Genomic DNA, 18,502 nt, shown 5'->3' with positions numbered 1-18,502 from the left:
TTTGAATGCATTGTGATTGTTAATACAGAAACATGTTTGTACCAGGACAAGCCTGCAGGAAACACGCGCGGCTGTCGAACTGTGTGCCGCCGCAGGATCCACCCGGCCGGGCGTCTCTCAGGATGTTCCTCTGGCGGAAAAGTGACCCCAGACCACACGACACACTGCACTGACTCCAGGACGTCCAGGGAGACAGAATACAGTCGACTGCAGGACACAAACAGACCCCTCTCAATCCCACAATGCACCTGACCTGAGATCAGCTCACATATAGACATCTGAGATGTGCGTTTCTGGACTCACAGCAGTCGCTCTCGTCCGAGCCGTCGGCACAGTCTCTGTGCAGGTCACATCTCTTATCCAAACTCACACACTCCCCGCTCCAGCAGCTGAACTGTTTGGAGGAGCAGAGTTTGGGCAGCAGGGGGCGTTGAGAGGGTGTGACGGACCCTGAGGACAGAGATTAGTGTTAGTCATGCTTCTGTGATTAAGACAAATAATATTATAAATGGCCAATAAATTATTTTAATATGTGTTAGGAGAGTCAACACTATTAAAAATATAATTTGAACATTTTCAGCTTATCCTTCACCAGTTGAAAAAATAGAAAATAAAATAGAAAAGTGTATTATAAAAAGTAATAAGAGTAAAAATCAAATGTAACAATAAATGATAAATAAAGCAAATATTTGATTTTTAATTCTGAAAACTTTTTAAAATAAGTTTAAGGTTAGTCTGTAGTCATAGCTATATAATCAAATCAGACAGTTTCTAAAAAGCATTTTTAAAACTGATTCACCTGAATAATTGTGACAGTGTTGAAAAATAAATAAAAATAATTTTCAGTAACTGAAATAAAGCCGAAATATAAATATCAAATTAAAAACTTTAACTTTAAAACCGTACATGAAATGTAGAAATGTTGTCTTGGCAAAGATCTGAAATAAGTTTATGCTGAAGTACTACATTTTTTAATAAAATTAATATTAAAAATTATGAACTCTTAAAATAACCCCAAAATTAATAAAAATTACAAATGCACATAAAATTACTAAAACAAAAATTAGAATAAAAACTAAAAATATAAAAATAAAAGCTAATTCAAAATATTAATATTATAACAGTACATAAATAATACTAAAATAATGTGTCATATATGTACATTAAGTGAAATGCTGTTGTTTGTTGTTGATGCTTGACTATATGCAGAATACAATGTTTTATTTCTGCATATTTGGTATACATAAATGCATCTAATACTGTTACCTTAATTGACATCCTCATTGTTTTTGTGCAAGATAAATAATATTCTGCATGCAGAAATAAATTATATCACAGTTCTGACAGTTCATTATTTAAAAAAATAAAGCTCTTAAATACTTTTTCAGAAGGGTAACTTGACTGTAATTTAACTACTTTAAGTTATGATTAGCAGCTTCTATGCAGCCTTCTCAACACTGATGACAGGTAATTAGCTAAATAAATGCTTAATATTTACCACAGCGATTTTCATCAGATCCGTCGGGACAGTCCTCACGGCCGTCACACACGAGAGCAGCTTCCACACAACCGAACGTCCTGCAGGCAAACTGTCCTTCCACACACACAACTCTGGGTAAACCATCATCAGAGGGTGTAGATGTTTTCCAGAATCCTTTAGAAAATAGATTACAGTATTTTGAAAGCATTTACTAGTGTTATACACCATTACCTGCTGCGTCAAACACACAAACACACACCTGTCGTGTTGAAGTAGGGTGTAGGTGTCAGAATGTGAACGCCCGGTTCTCCTGTCGGACCGACAGCAGGTGGCGCTGTTGTGATGTGGGTCGGCGGAGCCACTCCAGGGCTGCCGTCCTGTGGACTCTTGGTGTGAAGTCCGGGACGTCCAGAGGTGTAGTTATAGTGACCAGGACCTCCTGTTGGTCCAGTGCGGGTCTGTAATCCTGGTACACCAGCTGGCGCTGTGGTCACTTCACTGCTAGGGGTGACCAACTCATCTGAACAGAACAATGAAAATAATAACTCTATTAGTTGCAATTAACAATATTTTTTTTCTTATGAGGTTGATATAATAATATTACATATATTACACATTGCATTATATAATGCTTAAAGAAAATGCTAAAAAAAGGCTATTTTCTAGGACCATTAAAATTATTTAAAATGTTTTAATTACTAAATTATATTTCATGCACAGATCACAGAATTAATTCATGTTTGCTATTTTTATTTAAAATCTATAAAAATAATTATACTATTTTAAAAATATAATTAAAAATTGCATTGAAGCCATGGGAATTTTTTTGTTTTTGGATTATGGCAAAGTTATTATCGGTATCTAAAACTAACACCATAAACACCAATGTTTGTCACATGATACATATTCTATAACTGAAACAAAATAAAATACAAAAAATTTAACTTATTTTATTTTCACCTAGTTGCCAAGGCAACATTTCTCATTTTCGTTTGGTTTAACTTAAAGTACTAAAATTAATAAAATCAAAACTGGAACATAAAATTATCATTTAGAAAGAGAGCGAGGGATACTAACACAAAATAGTAAAAATTACAAAAACACACCAAAATAACAAAAAATTTAACTAAAATTAAAATGAAAATAAAATTCAAAAAGTTAAAAAATTCTAAATATTAATACAAACTATAATAGTATATCAGTAATACTAAAATAACATTGCATTATGGTAATGTTTGGGCTTTTAATATGTTTAATTGTCATGATAATGTCACAATGTAAAAAAAAAGAGAAGTAATTGTCATTAAAATATGATTAAACTTTTTTTTTTTTATGTAAAATGGTATGAAATATGACGTGGTCACTTGATTCACCCAAGTCTCTGAGAAGTAATGAAAACTAAAAAGAAAAACCAGCAGGCACCAGTCGTACCTCCTCTACAGCCCAGCACCTCCACACGGAGATAGAAAGTGTGGCGAAACTCTACAGGAATGATCCGGAGAAACTGAGCTCGGACCAGTCTGTCCAACCAGCGTGTGACGGGCATCTGGCCGACCATCCTCACCTCAAATATCTGACACAGACACAGCAATAAACTTCATTTACACATCCATTTCATTCCTAAATCAGCTAACTTTCATGTTAATCAACACAGCTCAAACCTAATGGCAGATGCATGGGTTTGATTACCTTCGGAGGAGAGCCTCTGTCTCCAGTCTCAGTGAAGTTGATGAAGTGGTTCTCCAGTAAAGCGAAGGCCAGTCTGTATTTGGTCAGGTATCCCCACATGCGCTCACTGCCCTGCGTCACCACACCCGAAATCCATGTGGGCTCCAGGAAATCCACCTGGAAATATGGATGAGGGTCTCCAGGCAGCGGACTCCATCCTGGCTCCATCACCATCCTGAGAGACAAATGTCATCAAAGGCATCATGGTACATGTTGCAGTTGATCTTGTTTATTCTATTTGCAAGATGAGATGATGGCCATATTATCTTTGTTTGTGCATTCATACACTCATACATTTATAATGTTAATTCATCATAAAATGCTCACACATTGGGTACGACGTTGAGCCGGCCTGCGTCTGCAGGATTATTCTCTCTGTATGAGGACGAGGTCAGCTGACCATAATGAACACGCCCATCCTCCAATCCCAGAGCAGAAGAACAGACACCTGATGGGTGACAAACAGGTGAGAGTCTGGTTGTTACAGTTAACTAAAACTAAAGGCATAAAAAACTTTTTTGTTACTTGAAAAATATTAACTGGAAAATAAATAAATAAATAATATATATGTGTATATATATATATATATATATATATATATATATATATATATATTTGCAAGACGAGATGAAATCATGTGTGTTTGTGTGTGTATATATTCAAGATTTCTCGTTTTCATTTAGTCTAACTTGATGTACAACAATAACTACAAATAAAATATAAATGAATAAAAATATATAGACATGTTTTTTTATGAAAACACAATACATTTATTAAACTAAAATTAAACTGAAAACAGAAAAAAAATTAAATAAAATCTAATTCAGAATATTAACAAAAACTATAATAATATATCATATGAGTTCCTACCTTTCTGACCAGGCCCTCCTTCCTAGGAAATGCAAAGAAAAATATTTTAATTCAAATTTAAAATTTAATTCCAGGATTAATTACAATTACTATATATCTGATATACAACTGATAAACATTAAAAACAAAAACAGAATTCAATAAAACACAACCATAACCAATCTTCTGGACAGCAAAGTCACAATAGTACTACTTGAGCTCTATCAACACCATTTATCCCATATTATATTAAAGAAAATGAGACATATTTAATAAATGTAATATAAAATATTTTGCATTGTGACAGAGGCTTTACTTATGGCTTGGGCATGTCATTGTCAGATCTGCTTTAACTGTGAATCTAGTTAACAGGTTAAGTCTCACGGTGGTGGTCAGGGCACTCGGTGTGGTCACAGGTTTCTTGCTGGGTGTCCTGAGAGGGGCAGCGGTGGGGGTAACGTGGGTAATATTTGTGTGTGTACAGTCTCTCTCATCTGCTCCATCAGGACAGTGAGGAACTCCATCACAGCGGCGCTGCGCCTCAATACAGCCTCCTGGAGGAGGACAGGAGAACTGACCAGACGGGCAAACCCCAGGCCTTCTGGTAGGAGCGGGACGAGTCCCTGAACATAAAAGATATATTTCATTTATAACAAAATAAATTGTTAAGCAAGAAAAAATGCACAGAAAAACTGAAGCCTACTTTTAGGATGAATGAGTTTTGCACTGTGACATTATTTATATTTTTTCCCTTCAAATTCCAATTAGTTTTTGTAATTCTCATTATTTTCAATGGAGATTTTATTTTAAATAAATGCATTAGTGACATGCAGTATTTGTTCTCTTATTTAAATCTGTAAAATCTGATGTAATTTTTTGGGGGGTTCTGGGGTAAAATGTATTATAATAATTAATTATATATTTTCAAGCTTTATAAAACACTAAATCAAGGGCGATTCCCCCCCCCCCCCCCTGAATATATTCCAGCTTGTCCAGCAGATTGGGTCTGACTCTATGCCCACCACTGATATTTTATAATATCATTAATATACCAGTAATTTTTCCTTTTTTTTTTTTTTTTTGTCAAAAATAGTCTATTTAGTTTTTGTTTTTTTTCATTTCGGTTTTAGTCATTTTATTACACCAACTAAAGTACATAAAAATGGCAACTAAAAGAAATAAAACTAAGAAATAATACACATATATATATATATATATATATATATATATATATATATATTTTTTTTTTTTTTTTTTTTTTTCAGCTATTATGTTATTCAAATGATCATTTTTAAAAATATTTTTTTTGTTGTAGTTAGTGATATTAACACTGGTACCCACCGCAGTTGAGCTCATCTGTCCCGTCACCGCAGTCGTTGATCCCGTCACACAGCGCCCCCTGAGGACCAGCAGGAACACAGTGGCCGTTACCGCAGAGGAACTCGCTTTCTCTACAGGGACGCAGCGGCGGCATGGGAGTTGACCACTCATGCTCTGATGGGAATGAGAGTCAGAGAATTTTAGATGGACTTTATTCACTTGCTGTTCTGACACTTAAAATGTAATGGAGAGGGAAACTAAAGATACCATCAGCACAGCCCATGACTTCGGCCCTCAGATAGATTCCATTCTGAAAATCATGAGGCAGAATTCGTACGAAGCGAGCCGACACCATCCGGTCCAGACGGGCCAAAGCTACGCCACGGTCATCACTGTTTCCCTGAAACACCTGGAAGAAACGTTCAGAAAAGCCAAATATAAATACCTATTTCTTACAGTATGTAATATTGACAGGTAGTGGTTGAAATGTTTACTGCAGTACAAATTCAAAATACTTTAATACAAAATTACACAAAATATTTTTTCCATCTTTGAGAAGGCAACCACAGCAGACAGAAAAAAAGTCAATGTTTCTGCTTTGCTGCATGTAGTGTTTAAGTGGGACATGAATTGAAGTGTTAGATGAGATTTTATCTGTTGTTGATGTTGAGTGATTGTGTGTCACCTTAGCTTTGGGTCTGGCGTCTGTGATCAGCTCTTTATATGTGAACCACTGACGTCCGTCGCTGCTGAACTGTAGATAGAAGCTGGAAACAAATGTGTCAAACACACCACCACCCTGCGTCAACACACCTGCAACACCACAAACAAACATCATGTTTATTAACATTATATAACATTTTATTTAGCTTTATTATGAAAAGCAAAGCGTCACTGTTATGGTCTTGCATTAGCCATATTTCAGCGCCAGAAAAACACAGACAAAGCAACCACTGAGAGCAACCCAGCAAATACCAAGATACACCCCGGCAACCACCCAGAGAACTCTACAAAATGCATAGCAACACCCTTGCAACCACACAGCAATGTCCAAGTAACTACCCATAAAACCTATCAACCACCTAGCAATGCCCTAGCAACCACACAAATAATCCTAGCAAACAACCTAGCAATGCCCTTGTAATCACCCAGCACATCCTAGAAACCAAAGAACAATGCCCTAGCAACTACCTAGACCACCCTAGAAACTGCCTAGTAAATACATTACAACGCCCTAGTAACCACCCTGATAATTCTAGCAAACAGACTGTAATCAGCCTGAAAAACCTAGAAACCCCAGCAACTCCGTAACCGCCTAGCAACCTCCTAGTAACCACATAGCAAAACCCTAGCAGCCACCTAGTAACCACATAGCAAGATCCTAGCAATTACCCAAAACACCCAAGCAACTACCTAATAACCACACAACAACACCCTAGCAACTCCCTAGTAACCGCCAAGCAAAACCCTAGAATCCACCCTGAACACCCTATCAACCACCTAGCAACACAGCAACACCCTAGCAACCACCCTGAGCACACTAGCAACTGACTAGTAACCACATAGGAAAACCCTAACAACCATCCTGAACCGCCTAGTAATCACATAGCAACACCCTAGCAACCTCCTAGTAACCACATAACAACACCCTAGCAACCACCCAGAACACTCTAGCAGAAGCCTATGCTTACTGTTGCCACAGCAAGCACCACCCACATCCTCTTCAGAAAATGTGCTAGTTATTATCAATATTATTTACAGTTTTTGCAGACTGTAACTTGAAAATGCATTGCATATTTAAATATACAGCATTGTTATGTCACTAAAGTACACTGAAATTAAAATAGAGATTCTAAACAATATAATTTTCAAATATCATCAGCATTCTAGCTGAACTCCAGGACTGTATGTTCTTAAATGAGCTGTTGTTTGTGACCTGTGATGTTGTAGTGTCTGAGCAGGTCTATCTGGAGGTACGGCCCGGGTGAGGAGTGTCTGTGCTCCTCAGGGGTCCCAGGCGAGAGCTCTCTGTACTCCTCCGGCTCCGGGCTCCAGCCCTGCAGGTCTCTGTGGGGGTCCCGAGCGTGCAGACGTCCCGCTGACGGAGGGTGACCGGGCTGATGGGACGAGGCGCTGAAGCTGCTGGCGGGGAGCGACTGAACGCCCAGAGCGGACCAACACTCATCTATAAAACAACACACAGAATACAGTATGTGAAAATAAAGAGATAGAAATAACTGATGCATCAAAGACTAAATCAATAAATCAACACTAAATAAATAAATATATTAAAACACCTTTATATTATACAATATACATGAATAATACTTGTTATTATAGGTTTGACAACATTTTCACATAATCAGTACTGCATTTAAAGAGTTTTCATAATAAAAATGTGTATTTGCAAGTAATTTATAGTAGTTTTCTTGACCATATGCATTAAAAATGACACTGTTCTGCTCAAAAGTTTACAGAATTACCCTTGCAGAATCTGTTCATGTTAATTATTTTAACAAAATGAGAGGGATCATAAACGCTGCTTTTTTTTTTTTTAATGCCGTCCTGGATAAGCTGTTTCACAATAACAGATGTTACATATACTGTCGTTCACGTGGCAAATTAATAGCTGAATTTATAAAAGAAATATCTGTTCAAAAGTTCACATCTTTGATTCGTAATACTGTGCTGTTATCTGAATGATCAACAACTATTTTTATGTTTTGTGATGGTTGTTCATGAGTCTATGGAAGCCTGTTTCTGCCACTGAATAAAAAATAAAAAAGATAATTACGATGACTTCTATCACAATTCTGACTTTTTTCTCAAGATATAAAGTCTTTTTTTTTTTCCTCGGAACTGAACTTTATTATATCTTATAAATTCTGAGAAAATAAGTCAGAATCTTGAGACATAAACTCGCAACAGTGAGAAAAAATTCAGAATTGTGTGAAAAAAGTCAAAATAGCAAGATATAAACTAGCAATTGCGAGGAAAAAAGAACTGCAAAATAAAAAAAACAGAAGTGTGAGATGTAAACTTGCAATTGAGATAAAAAAAAAGTCTGAATTGTGAGATATAAAATCATAAGAGTCGGGGGGGGGGGGGGGGGGGGGTTCTTAGTGCATCTTGTTTCTTTCAGTTGTGAACAGATGGATCTCATAATCACACAAGCCACGACTGGAAGGGGTTTAATAATATGAAATCTGCTGGAAAACCAAAGAATATGCAGGACCTGGAGGAACTGCTCAGGTCAAATAAGGTACTTATAAAAAACAAAATCACAAAACATAAACAGTCATGGATCATTCACGTAACTACACACATTATTTAGAATCAAGGGTATGTAAACTTTTGAATATGTAAACATCTGAAATGGCTTATTCAGGACAGTATTAAATTAAAAATAACATGTAACGTTTATGATCCTTCTAATTTTGTTCAAGTTAAACACTTTCAGTGATTCTGCAAGGGTGTGTGGACTTTTGAGCAGAACTGTCTGCATGCATTCATATAATACTGTCATTCAAATGAGAAATCAGTGAGTGAACGGCAGCTGTTGGTCTGTTTAATAATGGTACTGCTCAGCGTTGCAACTCATTTTCAGGGAATAAAGGAGGGTTGATTTGTTAAAAGTTGCTAAATGACGTGATGTCATTGCGTGATGACGTCATAACATAATCATGATGCAAAATTGTGTCACTACATCAAATCTCAGCAAAAAATATATTTTATATGTTTTAATTTAGATTTATTCATAAAATAATATAAATGCATAATATAATATTAAAATATAAATAACTATTTTTAAATACAACATTGAATTATTGAACACATTATTGATTATTTAATAGTATTTAAGTGTTTATTATTTATTTCTTAAAATGGTATTTTTTAAAAAACATTTCCATTTGTTTGCTGAGTTCTTGATGCTTTTTCAACGTTTTCAACAGCAGGTGTCGCCAGCATGTGCTGTTTCAAGTGTTTTTGAAACATCGAATCAATTTTCGAAGCAATTGGTTCAATTGATTCAAAGCTTCAAAAAGCTTTGTTTCTCCCATCCCTACTGGTCCTGCTGTATGTTTGAATGAAACTGACCTGCAGGTGGCAGAGGGTATGTCGGGACGGGCGGAGGGCCCTCGGGTGGTGTGGAGGGTCCGAGTGTTATTGGCAGGATCATTGGTGTAGTGGTCATGATAGTGCTGCCATTACCTGACAACACAACAATACAGACTTCTGCATGAACAACAGCACATTCTGACTGCATGAATGATCTAGTGTTATTATGAATACAAAAACCACAACTATGACAAATATGTTAAACCTTTTTCTTCACAGTAGCAACACTTGTCTCCTTCCCCTGGAATCAGAATATGAGCCTGAAACAGAGAAAGAAATGTTACCCAGTTAAACCTGAAAACGCAATATCAGTGACAGTTTATAATGAGGTCCCATTAGTTCATGTTAGTTATAGCATTAACTAACATTTACAAAGAGCAAACTATTTGTTATAGTATTTATTAATTTTGTAAGTTAATAAAAATACAACTATTATTTCACTATAGCTCAGGTCCATTAAATAATATTAAAAGATACAACTTTTGATTTTAGTGATGTATTAGAAAATTTTGAAATTGCCTTTATATGATTAATGAATGGTTTAGAAGTATTTTTCACTGTTAATTAAAGAATTAACTTAGGTTAAGAGTTACAGCAATAACTATCAATTTAATACAAATTTTGATTTCTGTGTTTTTTGGTGTAACTGAACAAATTAATTCACATTCATTTAAAAAACAGCCAGTTTAAGAGCAGTTTCAGAGTAATAAACAGAAAAATAACAATATTAACATTGAAATGTTCATTAATTATACAATTTCAGGAATGAGGCAATGATTTTATGATCAAGAAATTAATATTTAAATAATAAAAACATTCTCATGTTCATGGTTCTCTGATGATAGTTTTTGTTCAAATGATATGCAGGTAGACAAATAAAATATTTGATATTTTTGGTAAGTGTTTTATTTAGAGTGATTTTGTTTTAAATGTATTCATTTATATATTTAATTTTACATTTCTACTATTTAATTAATTATTAGCATTTCATCAACTCACAAACTTCCTGCAAATTCAGGAGAGAGTTTTGTTTTATTTTCATCAGTTCAGTTAACTTAAGACTATTACTTGTCTTTTAACGCATGCACATACACACACACACACACGCACACACCTGTGGGCATCCAGTGGCAGCGTAAGGACAGTACGGGACACACTGCACAGTGAGGTTAGGCAAACACTGGCACATCTGACACTGACCGCCTTTCCAGCGCTCGCCCACCGCATGTGTGTGTCCCTGATCTTCACACTCACTGCACGGCTCCGTCTGACAGCTGAGAACACACAAACAGCATGAAAAATATCATTAACATCCGCTAAAGCATTGCACTAGAAATGCCAGGGTCATGGGTTCAATTTCCAGGGAAAGCATGTATTAATCAAATCTATAATGCATTAATGCAATGCAAGTAGTTTTGGACAAAAACATCTGCTGAATGCATTAATGTGACTAATCAAAAAATGTGTTTTACATTTCTCAGAGCTTCAGGATGCTTTGCAACATATTAATACTAACCGCCGAGCTTTCCGGTAAATTCCTCGGCACTGTTGGCCGGTGCCGTGTTTTAAGGGGTTATTCGGGCTGCGGAAAGACCACTGGACGCTCTGGACTCCACACGGACCCAAACACTCGCCCCACTGAGACCAGGATGACCAGCCACAGTGAACTGATGAAAACACACATATGCTGTAATTAAAAACCTTGCAGGATACAGTTTAACAAGAAACACAGAAAGACAATCAGAACATTTAAGCAATAGCAAGTAAATCATGGCTTAGCTGGTTTGAGATGTAAACTAAAGTTTACTGGCTATTTAAAAAATAATATGCCTCAATATGTCTCATCCCAATTTCCTGTTTCAACAGGAAATACGTCAACACAGGAATGAAAACTGCATATGTTAAATAAGGGTAAAAAAAAAAAAAAGTAAAATAAAAATATATATTTAAATAAAACTCTTACTAAAAAATACATAACATTTTATTTGTTTACCTGCATGTAATTTGATCATTACTGTAACCAACATCAGAGAACCGTGAACACGCCAAAGTGTATTAAATTATTTCAATATAAATTTCTTGATCATAAAATTATTTTGCTAAATCATAAATAAAATGAAGAATATTTATGTTTTTTTCATTGACATGATTTAATGGCTTTATAATAATTAATCATATTTTACAGTAAAAGATTCATTTTTAAAACAACTTAAAAGAAATTAAAATCAGCATCAATTAAAAACAATTTAACAAGTATTATCATAATGTATACATAGGTATTACAATCAACAAATGAGTGATTTCTTACAGGTGCATATGGGTTGATGAATTTTTTTTAAAATTATTTTAATATAAAATACACTGAAATAAATCACTTTCAACCAATCAAATAAAACACTAAAATTATGATGTATTTTATTTGTGTACCTGCATGTGATGTGACCGATATCAGATCAGAGAACCATGAACATGTGAATGTTTTATTAAATGAGTGTGAGTGATGTGTGTGTGTTCTTGTTTATTCTATACATACATAAAACCTGAAATTTTGGACATTGTGGAAAGAAAAAAAAAAGATTAAAAATACTAAATGATGTTTATCTGAAAGTATAACAAAGGCAAACAGGTTTTCTGTAAAGGGTAGGTTTAGGGGATATCGTTTGGTCAATATTTAAAAAATAGGCGTCTATGGAAAGTCCCCGCAATTCAAGGAAACCTAACATGTGTGTGTATTTGAGTGTGTGTGTTCACCTGAGCACTCTGGGTTGGTGTGACAGCGCTGGGCTTGTCCTCGCTCACACACACAGATGTCACAGCCCACTTTGACCTGCTGACCAGGCCAGTATCGAACCCCAGACACCTCACACACACACTCCTCCGGCCGGACACACTGCTGCTCGTGATTCATGACCTTCCCATCAGGACACCAGCAGCCTGACACGAAACAACAGAAGAAATGAGAGGATACAAACAACCACGAATATACAGTACTTTTAGAATTAATATAGTATTTACAGTATATTACCACAGTATTGTCATTTATGGATGACCCTCAGTGACATTAAAGATGCTGTGAAGTATTCAGAGAAGTACAGTGTAGTTAACGGCTCACCTGTGAAACACCTGGAGTTGTGGTCACATGCTGTTGCCCCGGATACGTGAGCGCAGGTCAAAGGGCACGGCGCACAGTTGTGTCTGACAAGGCCCGCTGGACAAGAGACGTTAACACAGTCGTCCTGAGGACATGGCCCTGAAAAACACACGTGTGTTCAGCTGGGAAACATTCAGAGCTTCATCACGGAGCTCATTTAACAAAAAAAGAGCAAACAAACCGACCTGTTCCATAAAACAAGTTTACCAAATAAGCCAGGCTTATTTCAGTTAGTCTGGCTTATTGCCATTTTATTTGGTTCAAAATAAGTCAGACTAATTGAAATAAACCTGGCTTATTTGGTAAACTTTTGTACTCTGTTTTTGTATTTTGTTATGTTATTTTATTAATATTTTAAATAATTTTTTATTTTCTGTTTTCATTTTAGCTAATGTTTTGGTGAGTATTTATGATTTTTAATTAATACTTTATTTCCATATAGTTGGTATTATTTTTTAAATTTATTTTAGTTTTTGATTTGATTACATCAAGTTAAAAATGACAATTCTAATAAAAATAATATGTATTTTTTAGTTTACATAAATAACCCTGGTTTTATATAGATAGATTAGATAGACAGACAGATAGATAAAGTATTTTAGTGAATAGTTAGTATAATATGATAATCGGTATTGTTGCAATGCCTTTCATTTTACTTTATTTTAACAATATACTTAATATATAATAGTTAACCTATTAAATTTAATATTTTTTCCACACTACAATACTAAGATTATATTTTTTTCATAATAGTAACAAAAACCAGCATAAGGAAATAAACAAAAACAAATAAATAAATGGTTTCTAAACACCCAAAGGTGCAACTTGAGCACATCATCAATGATCAACTTATATATATATATATATATATATATATACACATACACGCATACATACAGTCATGGCCAAAAATATTGGCACCCTTGCAATTCTGTCAAAAAATGCAACCCTTCTCTCAGAAAATTGTTGCAGTTGCAAATGTTTTGGTATTCACGTTTTTTTTTTTTTTTTTTTTTGCATTGGAACAACATTTTTTGCTTTCTGAAGTGTGTTTCAGGTCATTGTCCTTCTGTAAGACCCATGACCTCTGGTGGAGACGCAGCTTTCTGACACTGGCCACTACGTTGCGCTCCAAAATTCTTTGGTAATCATCAGATTTCATGATACTGTTCACACAGTCAAGGTATTCAGTGCCAGAAGCAGCAAAGCAACCCCAAAACATCTTTGAACCTCCACCATGTTTGACTGCAGGGACTGTGTTCTTTTCTTAAAAGGCCTCATTTCTTTTTCTATAAACAGTTCTCTACTTTTGTCTCATCTGTCCACAGTACGTTCTCCCAGAAGGATTGTGGTTTTGTCACATAAGTTTTGGCAAACTCCAGTCTTGCTTTTTTATGCCTTTGTGTCAGCAGTAGCGTCCTCCTACCATAGTGTCCCTTTTCATTCAGATGGCGAAGGATAGTGCGAGCTGACACTGATGTACCCTGTGTCTGCAGATCAGCTTTAATTTGTTTGGAAGTTAATCAGGGTTCTTTATCCACCATTTGAATAATCCTTGTTGTAATTTTTCAGAAATTGTGCTCTTCCGTCCACATCCAGGGTGCCATGGGCTGTAAACCTCTTGATGATATTGCACACAGTGGACACAGGAACATTAAGATCTCTGGAGATGGACTTGTAGCCTTGAGATTGTCCGTGTTTTTCCACAATGTTTTCTCTCAAATCCACAGACAACTCTTTACACGTCTTTCTTTTCTCCATGCTCAGTGTGACACACGACACAAAGGTTGAGTCAACTTTTCTCCATTTTAACTGGTTGCAAGTGTGATTATTATATTTCCCACACCTGTTACTTGCCACAGGTGTGTTTAAATACAAATTACAGGAGCATCACATGCTTGAAAAGCAATTATTTCTTACAATTTTAGGTGCCAATAATTTTGTCCAGTCCATTTTTGAGTTCTGTGTGAAATTTTATCAAGTTTGACTTTTCTTCTCAGTTTTTTTGTGTTGCTGCAGTGCAAACAAAAACATCACATATATATATATATATTATATATAAAAAAATAAAATAAAAGTATAATTACTCTAACATCCCCTGTTGAAATTTAAACTACTTTGGCCAACTACTTATGACCAAATTAGACCAGCTCCAAAACATTGGTCCAGCTATTTTAGATGGATAAATAAAGCAAGGCCAACATGGTTATAACTGGAGGTAGACCAGCTTAACCAATGCAACTAAACTGGTAACCAGTGAAGATTTAAACTAGTGACCAGCGGTTTATCTGCTCGAGGTTGTTTATTCTGGTTCTTACTGATGTCTGTAGTCAGGTTAGTTTCTCCAGGTAGTTCTGCACAGGTTCTGCCTCCGTTCTGCGGTGGGAAACACTCTCTCTGGCGGACTTCAACACCGCCACAACCTTTACTGCAGTTCGACCACGTGACCCACGGCAGCCAGTAGCCATCGACTGTTGGACGGAGCCAAAAACTCAACATCTGACTCCGGAAACGTTTCTCTTAGACATATGTAAATACATCAGGTATTTATTTACATGGTGTAATATACTTTACCAGGGCAGGCGGTGGAGTAGCACTGCTGTCGCTGTGTTTTCTTTCCTCTGCAGTGTCCGTCTGAATCCTCCAGGCTGCAGCGCCTCTGTCGGCTCATGGTTCCTGATCCACAGCTTCGGCTGCAGGGGCTCCAGGAGCTCCAGGGACCCCAGACACCACAGCCCGTCTCGTCTGAGGCGTCTGCGGGACAGTCTGCTGCACCGTTACACAACTACAACAACACAACGACAGACCACACTGTCTCAACACATCCTGAACAATCATGAACTCACCATCATACAGAAACATTACTATTTGTTCTCTTACAAAAAAAAACACTGTGATGGGAAAATTAATGATTACCATATGTGACCCTGGACCACAAAACCAGTCATAAGTGTCAATTTTTTAATTTTAATTTTAAAATAATTAAAATATTAATACATCATCTGAAAGCTGAATAAATAATCTTTCCATTGATGTATGGTGTGTTAGGATCGGACAATATTTGGCTGAGATACAACTATTTGAAAATCTGAAATCTGAGGGTGCAAAAAGATCTAAATATTGAGAAAATCTCCTTTAAAGTTGTTCAAATTAAGTTCTTAGCAATGCATATTACTAATCAAAAATGAAGTTTTGATATATTTGTGCTAGGAAATTTACAAAATATCTTTATGGACCAAGATCCTTACTTAATATCCTAATGATTTTTGGCATAAAAGAAAAATTGATAATTTTGACCCATACAATGTTTTTTTGGCTATTGCTACAAATATACCTGTGCTACTCATGACTGCTTTTGTGCTCCAGGGCCACATATTTATATACCATGGTATTTGCATGGTACTCCAAGGTAAATGTCCAAAAAACAAGGTAGTATTTATGATGTATAAACACAAATATACACATTAATATTGATTTGACGCAGACGAGTGTCTGTACCGTGTTGAAGGGCACACAGGATCCATCAGCACAGGTGAACTCTGGACAGACACGACTGGTGTTTCCTTCACTAGGTGGCGCTGTGGAGGGGCTGACTTTATCTGGAGAGAGAGAGAATTGTACATAGTTTAATAATTATCACAGCTCCCACACCAGAACTGTTCTAAGCAAAATCTCTAAGCAAAATACAGCGGTGATTTGTTTGAATGAATTAGGTGAACCAATGAATTAATGGAGTATTCATAAAGAGAGACATTTACTTTATTCCTGAATGAATCAGCAGTTTGAATGAATCAAATGAATGAATGAATGTATGAATTAATTAATTAATGACTTTTTCATTATGATTTTTATCGCCACCTAATGGAAATCTCTTATTTTAGAGTATCATTTCATAATAATAATAATAATAATAGTAATAATATTTCCATAATAATAAAAAATCCTGAAAAATAAAATTGATACCCACAAATAAATAAAAAAAAAGACAAAAGAAAAAAAAATAAGAAAAAGAATAAATGTCCTTCTAAAGCTACTTTTTTTTTATAATATCTATTTGATGCTTTTGTCATTTAACAAAATAATGACTTTAAATGACCTTATTTGGGGGTGATTTATCTGCCAAATTTGATGTGATATATATAATTTAGAGAATTTTATGGTGATCCTTCTTGTCAGCTGCTTTAAGGATTGAAATAAAACGTTTAAATAATTGTTAAATGCCACAAAATTGGGAAAAACTAAGAAATCTACATTTGTGTAAATAAAACTGATCTGCAGTATGATTAAAATATAATTGCACAAAAATTCAACCTCTTTGCTTCTGATATGAAATTGAATACAAATTCTACTAATACTAATTAAGAATTAAAAATATTGTTGTGTTTCTGTGATGTTTTTCCCAAAATTCAACATGTACATCTTTGTTTTAGAATGTTATTCTGCATATAGAATAAACAGCTCTATTGATTATAATTCATTAAATATTCATCTCAATAAAAATTCTAGACATATTTTGTAGAAACTAACCGCAGAGTATCTCATCCTCTCCTTTAGGGCAATCAGGAATCCCGTTACACACACGTGAAATGTTAACACACGTGCGGTTATCACAGGAGAAACTTCCCGGACAGGGAGGAATCCGTGTGGAACCTGGTGAGAAAAAATAATGCATATGAAAACAACACACACTCAAAAAAATAGTGGCTTCAGTATGTCCAGTGAACAGATGCACTCAGTGATTGGCGGAAATGAGATAACTAACTTCTTTTAGGAATAATAGTCATAGAGGAATTAGTGTGTGTGTGTGTGTTTGTGCTTGTGTGTGTGTGTGTGCTTGTGTGTGTGTGTGTGTGCTTGTGTGTGTGTTTGTGCTTGTGTGTGTGTTTGTGCTTGTGTGTGTGTGTGTGTGTTTGTGCTTGTGTGTGTTTGTGTGTGTGTGGTTTGTGCTTGTGTGTGTGTGTGTGTGTGCTTGTGTGTGTGTGTGTGTGTGTGTGTGTGCTTGTGTGTGTGTTTGTGCTTGTGTGTGTGTGTGTGTGTGTTTGTTTGTGCTTGTGTGTGTGTGTGTGTGTGTGTGTGCTTGTGTGTGTGTGTGTGTGTGTGTGTGTATTTGTTTGTGCTTGTGTGTGTGTGTGTGTGTGTGTGTGCTTGTGTGTGTGTGTGTGTGTGTGTGTGTGCTTGTGTGTGTGTTTGTGCTTGTGTGTGTGTGTGTGTGTTTGTGCTTGTGTGTGTTTGTGTGTGTGTGTTTGTGCTTGTGTGCTTGTGTGTGTGTTTGTGCTTGTGTGTGTTTGTGTGTGTTTGTGCTTGTGTGTGTGTGTGTGTTTGTGCTTGTGTGTGTTTGTGTGTGTGTGTGTGTTTGTGCTTGTGTGTGTGTGTGTGTGTGTGTGTTTGTGCTTGTGTGTGTGTGTGTGTGTTGTTCACCGCAGTTGTCCACGCTCTCGTCTGAGGCGTCTCTGCAGTGGGGCGTCCCGTCACACAGCTGCTGGTGTTGGATGCACTGGTCGCCGGTCTGGCAGAGGAACTGGTCAGACTGACATGTGCGGGAACAGCGTTTCTCATCGCTCCCATCCAGACAGTCCGTCTCGCCGTCACAGCGCCACGCTAACGGCACACACTGACCACTAGTGCAGCCGAACTCAAACTGACTGCATCCTGAAATCACAGCATCAGTTAGTTTGATAATAAAAATGCTTTATATCTGCAACAAATTTTCAGTTAATCTTTGAATCTGATGCTACTGTCAATACTTAACTGTAAATTTTAATTGTATTATATTTTTTACATTTATTTTATTTGAGTTATTATTTGTTATTGATTTATTTTACTTTATTATTATGATATGTTATATATGTTATGTT

The 18,502-nt window shown here is 36.0% G+C and overlaps 1 protein-coding gene across 1 annotated transcript in view; it reads right to left on the bottom strand.

Annotated features, from left to right (window-relative positions):
• sspo (SCO-spondin) overlaps positions 1 to 18,502 on the bottom strand; it is a gene marked incomplete at both ends in the record, with an annotated part of 85,763 nt that overhangs the window by 44,578 nt on the left and 22,683 nt on the right. Inside the window, 23 exons of the mRNA XM_079407188.1 lie at positions 43 to 207; positions 304 to 450; positions 1,499 to 1,654; positions 1,740 to 2,000; positions 2,912 to 3,053; positions 3,170 to 3,383; positions 3,536 to 3,699; positions 4,472 to 4,680; positions 5,399 to 5,551; positions 5,645 to 5,786; positions 6,063 to 6,190; positions 7,314 to 7,562; positions 9,476 to 9,589; positions 9,702 to 9,756; positions 10,611 to 10,770; positions 11,013 to 11,163; positions 12,248 to 12,430; positions 12,609 to 12,746; positions 14,966 to 15,118; positions 15,222 to 15,432; positions 16,146 to 16,246; positions 17,175 to 17,297; positions 18,066 to 18,296. Coding sequence (XP_079263314.1) covers positions 43 to 207; positions 304 to 450; positions 1,499 to 1,654; positions 1,740 to 2,000; positions 2,912 to 3,053; positions 3,170 to 3,383; positions 3,536 to 3,699; positions 4,472 to 4,680; positions 5,399 to 5,551; positions 5,645 to 5,786; positions 6,063 to 6,190; positions 7,314 to 7,562; positions 9,476 to 9,589; positions 9,702 to 9,756; positions 10,611 to 10,770; positions 11,013 to 11,163; positions 12,248 to 12,430; positions 12,609 to 12,746; positions 14,966 to 15,118; positions 15,222 to 15,432; positions 16,146 to 16,246; positions 17,175 to 17,297; positions 18,066 to 18,296 — 3,750 coding nt within the window. The remainder of the gene's footprint in view (positions 1 to 42; positions 208 to 303; positions 451 to 1,498; positions 1,655 to 1,739; positions 2,001 to 2,911; positions 3,054 to 3,169; positions 3,384 to 3,535; positions 3,700 to 4,471; positions 4,681 to 5,398; positions 5,552 to 5,644; positions 5,787 to 6,062; positions 6,191 to 7,313; positions 7,563 to 9,475; positions 9,590 to 9,701; positions 9,757 to 10,610; positions 10,771 to 11,012; positions 11,164 to 12,247; positions 12,431 to 12,608; positions 12,747 to 14,965; positions 15,119 to 15,221; positions 15,433 to 16,145; positions 16,247 to 17,174; positions 17,298 to 18,065; positions 18,297 to 18,502) is intronic.

The sequence above is a fragment of the Barbus barbus genome (assembly GCF_936440315.1).
Source record: "Barbus barbus genome assembly, chromosome: 44".
Lineage (NCBI taxonomy): Eukaryota > Metazoa > Chordata > Actinopteri > Cypriniformes > Cyprinidae > Barbus > Barbus barbus.
The sequence above is the reverse complement of the archived record's forward strand: the minus strand, read 5'-3'. Positions and strand labels throughout refer to the sequence as shown.